General features: G+C 42.8%; 1 protein-coding gene across 1 annotated transcript; it reads right to left on the bottom strand.

Annotated features, from left to right (window-relative positions):
* Positions 1 to 6332: 6332 nt before the first annotated feature.
* LOC133367373 (olfactory receptor 11G2-like) lies at positions 6333 to 7271 on the bottom strand. Its single transcript, XM_061591473.1, has one exon. It carries the CDS (start codon positions 7269 to 7271, stop codon positions 6333 to 6335), a length of 939 nt encoding a protein of 312 aa, XP_061447457.1.
* Between the last annotated feature and the right edge of the window lie 378 nt (positions 7272 to 7649).

The raw sequence follows: 7649 nt of genomic DNA, 5'->3' as shown, positions 1-7649 counted from the left end.
AGTGCAAACCTTTCCTAATATACTCATTTTTGTATGCAGTTTTGTGTGACACATTTTGTGCAAGCTAATTTCCCTAATATAATACATTTTTATGTGTTATTGTCACTAACATATGCATTTGTGTACACATTATTTGCTTGGAGAATTGCATTGCAGAATTCAAAGAAGTGCAAATTTTCAGGATGGCTGTGTTTTGGTTTGCATATTTTTTGGAAAGTGCAAATTAGGGAGCTTTGCATTAAAACCCCAAATGAACCAAATTTCTCCCCCTCCCTAGTTGGAAAGCACATACTCTCTCAATTATAATCAGGACTGATGGGAAATCTTGAACACACTGCTTATAGCATTAGTATCGAGGCTGGCCAATCATTCCCTTGTCAGGTATCCTTTTGTCAGGTAACGTGGGCTCCTTTTGGGAGGAAGAGCTGGATATAAATTTAACAAATAAATAAACTTAGGTTGCATAATTACGATGGATTTGGTGCCCTTGCACTCTAGAAAACAAACCTGCTTATCCCCCACTTCCCAATTTTTACCACCTGCAAAATTTGTTGGGAACGTTTTGTCTCAGTCCTTTCAAAACCAGATGACAACCAAAATCTCTGTTGTTTATTGCCAACTTTGTCTTTTGGATTAGGGGTTGGGAAGCTGAAAGGGACATTTCCCCTTCTGCCACCCAAGGGGGACATCAATAGGGAAGAAAGCATGGCTTTATTCCTTCCAATTTATGACAATCTTCCACCAAATAACTCAAGATAGTGTGCCTTGGTTCCTCTTTATCTTATCCACACAGCAATAGGTTGGCCTGAGGGATGGTTAGGATGGAACTCAAAGAGCTCCATAGCTGAGTGGAGACTTCAAATCCAAGACTCTTTGCAGGGGTGGCCAGCATGGTATCCTTCAGGAGTTGTTGGACTCGTTGATATGAGCTCCAGTCAGCAAGGTCACTGGTCTAGGATAATGGGAGTTGTTGTTCAGCAACATCTGGATAGCACCTCACTGGCCATATCCCAGCACTATATCATGTTCTCCCCTCATGTGCTCTGAGGATGCAATATTTGGAAGTGGCAGCATGCATCATAATGAAGGGATGGAGGCCTCTGGTAGAATTATGTCACCCACGATATGTTGTTTCAATGTAAACATTGCATTGTTCTCAAGAGACGTATTCCCAAGATGTATCTGGTCTGCACAGATACATAGATACAGAATCTCCCTTCTACCAAGCACACAATATGGTCCTTTATGTTCTTTACTCCATCAGAACTGGAGAGAAGCACCAATGTAAGGTCCAGAGCACAATGTTTTTCACCCAAAATTCTGACACCTCATTTGTGGCAAACATTCCATTGGATGAGTCATTGCTTAGATTCCTACTAAGGTACAGAACTGGGAATTGTTCATAGAGCAAAAAGAAAAAACTTGGGAGGGGACTATAGAGAGATGGATTTTAATGGGTGCCATCTTCTGGGTGTGGAGATCTGGGCTTCTTCATTGAAATGCTGATAGATTATCACAAAATTATGGAGTGTGTGTATGTGTGTTCAGAGACAAAGAAAGTCCAGTTTTGGAGACAGAGAGCTAGTTCTATGCTCTGGAAATAATATTTTATGAGTCCACCTATTGGAAGAATCTGATGTAGGGCAGTGCATTTGCTATTGATATGTTTCTGCTCTTTGCCTCCACCTACACTCAATAAACTAATGTTATAGGAATGATTAAAGTCTGCATTCATCTCCTCCTCCACAAGAAACCTGTGTAAGCCTTGCTCCTGGAAAATCCCCCCACTCAAAGTATTGAGAAACACATATAACACTCTTCAAGTTCTACAAGCATACAGAGGAGGGCCAGGATCTCTTCCGGATCATCCCAGAGTGCAGGACATGGAATAATGAGCTCAAGTTACAGAAGGCAGACTGAACATCAGGAAACACTTCCTAACTGTTAGAGCTGTACAACAATGGAACCAATTACCTAATGAGGTGGTGGGTTCTCCAACAGTGGAGGTATTCAAGAGGCAGTTGGACAGTCACTTCTTGGGTATGCTTGAATACCCAAGTTGAATTCCTGGATTGAGCAAGTTGGACTCTATGGCCTTATAGGCCCCTTTCAACTCTACTATTCTGTGATTCTATTCTATGATTCTATAATATCCGCCTGTCTATAATCCTCTGTCTGAACAGTTTGAAACTGGTGTGCTGCATATAGTTTAGGGGCTTAACAGTCATGCAAAATTGGGGAGCTGGACCACCAATGAGTAAAAAGTATATTTGGTAAATTCATCAGGCAGGCTTAAAAAGTAGTTATCAATCACTTGTAGCCTTAGTGATTGTTTCTCCCTATATAATATTTTTGTAAGTATCACGCTACACACTTCTGCACAGGAGCCAGCCTGCATAGAAGCATTCACACATAGCATGATGCTGTAAGGCGAGGCGGGGTGGCGGTGGGAAGGGAGAGCACTTGTGCCCCAGGGGAGGAGGTGGGGGAGCGCTGCAACCCATGTATGGGGTGTGCTGGCAACAGCAGGTGGGGTTGGTGAGAAAAATGAGCAGAGGTAGAGTCTCTAGCAAAATACAATTTTATTGCTCATTTTATGGAAAACATCCTAACTATAAAAGTAGGCATGGGGAGGCATTAGGTATGGGGGAGAAATGTGATTCAGTTTACATATAAAGTTGAACCTCCCTAATTCACACTTTCTGAAATAATATGAGAACTGAAGCATAGTCATCCTTTAATACGCTATTTCGCAATGTAATTATTTGGCTAATGTGTACAGAAATGCATACAGTGTGGTAACATGTGTGTAAAAATGCATTATATTAGGGAAAATTGCTGTGCCAAAATGTGTATATTAGGCAAAATAGCATGCAAGCATGTGTGAGAAGAATTTAGTGGATTTCATGAGGACTTTTTCATTTAAAAAATCACAAATTGATGCAAAAATGAGGATAACTAAACTTAAGATTGGAAAAACAGGAAACTGAGGCCCCACCTGCACTATACATTTAAAAGAGTATTATATGACTTCATACATTCATGGCTTCTCCAAAGAATCCTGGGAACTGTAATATGCGAAGGATGCAGAGAGTTGTTAGGAGAAGACCCCTATTCTCCCCATATGGCTACAGTTCCCAGAGTTCCCAGGGACTGATTCCACTCTGAGAAATGTAGAACTGTGAAGGGAATAGGGGACTGATAACAACTGTCAGTAGTTGTCTACAGTTCCCAGGATTCTTTAGGGGAAGCCATGACTGTTTGAAGTGGTTTAATACTGCTTTAAATGTCTAGTGCAGATGGAGACTGGGAGAAGCTGAAATTGACAGATGTGTCCATCCCTATGTATATTTCAGGCTTGTGGCATCTGCTATGTTTACATACTAGAATGCCAAGTTCCACCAACCAGAGCCTAGTGGAATAGACAGGCACTTTGCATTAAAGAATGCTCAGCCATGGGATTTGCTTTGAGTACTGAGCTCTGCACAGAACTCACAGTCCAACACCAGAATCCACTCCTGGTTATGTCACTCTTTCTTCCTTTCAGCAGTTTTGTTGAGAGTGGCAGGGGAGAGTGATTTTGTTGTTGCTTATTGTCAAACAAATTGGTGTCAGGAAGTCTTGCTGATGTATTGCAAATAAAGCAGAGATCCAGACCTACTTTCTGCTCATTCCTAATCTACAGCATATAAGAATTTGCTTCCAACAGTAACAACATTTGCTTCAAGATAGCTTAGCTCTCAGCAATTAATATCACTTTAAGTCAGGGTGGATCCGGCCCCCAAATCATTTTTGTGGCCCCCAAGGCACCCATTAAATTTGTCTGTGGTGGCAGAAGCTTCATGCTTCTCTCTGCAGTGCACTGCCCATGCCTATTGGGAGATGCTGAGGGAAGCCACTGGGAACACTCTTTTTTTCTTGCTGAGTGTTTGGGAAACAGGAAGGAGAGCACTGAGTTCAGTCATTTGTCTGCAGACACCACCTTCCATCAATATGGACACACCTTTGAGCTCAGCTTTCCCTATTCCTCCCTTTTGCCTCTTGGACCTGATGCTTGCTTTCCTTTCCTCTTCCTTTCCTGGGAGATCTCATCAGGCTGAATTTTACATTGTAAACTCTTTGGGGTGGAGATAATCTGTTTTATTACACTTTGTTCTTCCACAAATTGCTATGTAATCTTATGTAATCATGTTTAAGTAATCATGTTTCTGTCCAACATTTTCCCTTGATTCGACTTGCAGTGTCAGGTGACTGAGGGAGGCTGAACCTTGACCCTGCATTCAGGTATGACATGCATGCAGAAAGCTTACATGGATGGATGCCAGACTATGCCTGGTCTTTATTGAGCATGCATTCTGATTTGTTTACAGAGTGGTTTATAACAATAACCATTCATCCTGATTTGCTTGTGTGGTGTTTAAACTTCTTCTCATTCAACATTTGTCCATCCTACACCTTTCCCTTCAATCACTTTCCTAACTCTAAAGTATTGTTTAATAAACCCAGGTTAGATTCAGGTCCCTGGTGGACTTCTACGATGAGGCCACCAGATAGTTGCACATCATTTCTGTCTCAGCAAAGACAACAGCAAGGGGAAGATCAGGCTTGTCCCAATGGGATATGCATGCCTGCTTACCATCTAAAGGTAGAACTGCGGTGAGGAATGTACAGCGAACCAACTCATGAAACCATTTCCCCCAAACCGCATCCACCTGCCCCACAGCTGATGTCATATGTGACATCAAGTATGAGTGAGGCAGGTGAAGATGTGTCTTCAAAAAAAACAATCAGAAGTTTAAATTTCACCCCTGATTGTTCCTTGGCAAGCAGAGCATAAGGATATCAATGCCTCATAATCATGACTGGCTATATTATATCCAGTATTAGAGGCAATGTTCCTCTGCATACTAGTAGCTTGGGTTCATGGGTGGAGGCGTACTGGTGTCCTCAGGTCCTGCTTGGGGGTTTCCCAGAGGCATCTGGCTGGCGACTGTGACAACAGAATGCTGTACTAGATGGGCCTTTGATCTGGTCTAGCAGAGTTCTTCAGTTCTTACTGCTTTCAGCACAAGGATGCAGGTATGAGGAGACTGCCTGTCCTGACCCCATCCAGAGCTTGGAAAAGTTACTTTTTTGAACTACAACTCCCATCAGCCCCAGCCAGCATGGCCACTGGATTGGGCTGATGGGAGTTGTAGTTCAAAAAAGTAACTTTTCCAAGCTCTGACCCCATCTATATAAGAGAAAAACCTGTTGGGGGAGGAGAGCATTTTGAGCAACACCAAATGGGATCATTGTGGAGCTGAAACAAAGTACAGAAAATCTAAAGTGTTTGGGCTGTTTTGATGAGTAAAGGTGAAGGGCGTGGTTGAGATATATAAAATGTATGCAGGGTATGGAAAAACTGGATAGAATTCCCCCTCCTCCTCTTCTCATAAGACTTTTATTCTGGGTTACCCAGTGGGATTGATGGGCAGTACTCTGAGGACAGGCAAAAGGAAGGACTTGTTCACATGTCACATTATGAGTTGATGGAACTCACTGCCACAAGAGGTGGGGATGGCCACTTTCTTAGATGGCTTTAAGAAGGGATTTAGACATCCTGTTCCATGAATACCTATCAGAAGATATTTGAACCTCCATATTTAGAAGCAGTATACCACAGAAGACCAGTTATTAGGAAGCAACAGCAGGGGTTAGATAGAGAAGCATCACACAATCAAGCAGATATGCATATAAGCAGATAATCCAGTTTATTTCATTTATTATTGGTGTGATATTTCATCTGAGACAGTTTTCCCCAACCTGATGTCCCCAGATGTTGCTGGACTACAATACACATAATCCCTGACAATTAGCCTTACCGGCTGGGGCTGAAGAAAGCTGGAGTTCAATAACATCTGGAAGACCCTTCTGGGGGAGGCTGGTCCAAAGGAATCTGCCTAGGACATCTAAGGGATCCCACCAAAACAACTCTGCACCTTGCACACAGGTTCTCAGGTGAATTTCCTTGTAGTGCCATGTGGTTGACAGACAACCAACACAGTCTTTCCTGAAGCTTCTCCCTGCCAGAGCTTGGAAAAGTTACTTTTTTGAACTACAACTCCCATCAACCTCAGCCAGCATGGCCACTGGATTGGGCTGATGGGAGTTGTAGTTCAAAAAAGTAACTTTTCCAAGCTCTGTCCCTGCCTTAGTTTTTGGGCACCCTGAATAGATAAAACTCAAAGGAAGAAGAGGTACTCCCTTGCCCAGTTCTGAATTCCTTCATCTTATCTCTTCAATTGTGTAACTTTGTGTTTTGTTTGACTTTCTTCTTCTGTCCAACCTTTTTACCCTCTCACTTTTCTCCTCAGCAACCTGCCCAGGGCCTCTTTTACCTGATTGTTCCTCAGACAATAAATCAAAGGGTTGAGAAAAGGCGTAATGGCCGTGTAGAAGAGTGTCACTGCCTTTGTGACCTCTGACTGGCTCTCTCCTCCTGGGATTAAATACATTGCTGCCAGTGAGCCATAAAACAGTGTCACCACCACTAGGTGGAAAGAAATGGTAGAGAAGGCCTTCCTACGATTGCCTTGGTAAGAGGCTTTTGTTAGGGTGAGAATCACAGTGCTATAAGATAGCACAACAAAGAAGACATTGCCAAAAAAAAGAACATTCATGAAAACCTGGCATAGAAATGGAACATTTCCTAGAGGAGGGCAGGCCAAGGACAGGATGACACCAGGATCACACAAAAAATGGTCAATGATGTTGGGGCCACAGAAGGACAAGTTGAACATCCAAAATACTGGAGTAAAGTACCACAGGAAGCCTAAGACCCAACAAGTAGCCACCAAGGCATAGCAGGAACTTGGGGACATAATTTGTGGGTAACGCAGTGGGTGGCAGATGGCCAAATACCGATCCAAAGCCATCGTTGAAAGGAAGAAGCATTCAGTGCTCCCAAGTGAGAAGAAAATGTAGAACTGGAGAAAGCAGGCATTGAAGGAGATGATCCCACGAGGAGATGCCAGATCAAAGAGCATACGGGGTACGGTGGCAGTCACATAGCACATCTCCAGCCAGGAGAAGTTGCTCAGCAGGATGTACATGGGTTGCTGGGCCAGGTGGGCATCTAGAAGCACGAGTGTGATGATGAGGATGTTCTCTGTCAAAGTGAGCATGTAGAGAATGGTGAAAAAATTAAGGAGCAGGAACCGCTTCTTTTGGTCAACTCCAAAGCCTAACAAAATGAATTCCTCGATGGCAGTCCCATTGGCCCAATCCATCTGTGGTCAGATAACAGAATCATCAGTGCATGCAAAAAGGGAGTATGTAACATAAGCATCACATGCCGTAATTTATCCTGTTTCCATTGGAAGACAAAAGTTACGTGGGCTTCACATTTAAGTGGAGAAGTTGGGCAGTCCTCCTCTTACCTCTGTGTTTCAGATCATACCCCTTACCTCAAATGCAACTAGTTATGCTTAGATATAAATTATGTGGTGGAAGATGTAGTCATGAAGAATGTGCTTCAAACAGATTGTTTTGGGACAATAACATTTATTAACTATTGCTGTGAATATTATCTCCTGTTTAGGGTTGGATGAATCGGTCAATTTTGGTTTCTCTGTTCTTATTTTTCCAACTTCAATTTGCCACATTTC

Source organism: Rhineura floridana, chromosome 11, assembly GCF_030035675.1.
Source record: "Rhineura floridana isolate rRhiFlo1 chromosome 11, rRhiFlo1.hap2, whole genome shotgun sequence".
Classification (NCBI taxonomy): domain Eukaryota; kingdom Metazoa; phylum Chordata; class Lepidosauria; order Squamata; family Rhineuridae; genus Rhineura; species Rhineura floridana.
The sequence above is the reverse complement of the archived record's forward strand: the minus strand, read 5'-3'. Positions and strand labels throughout refer to the sequence as shown.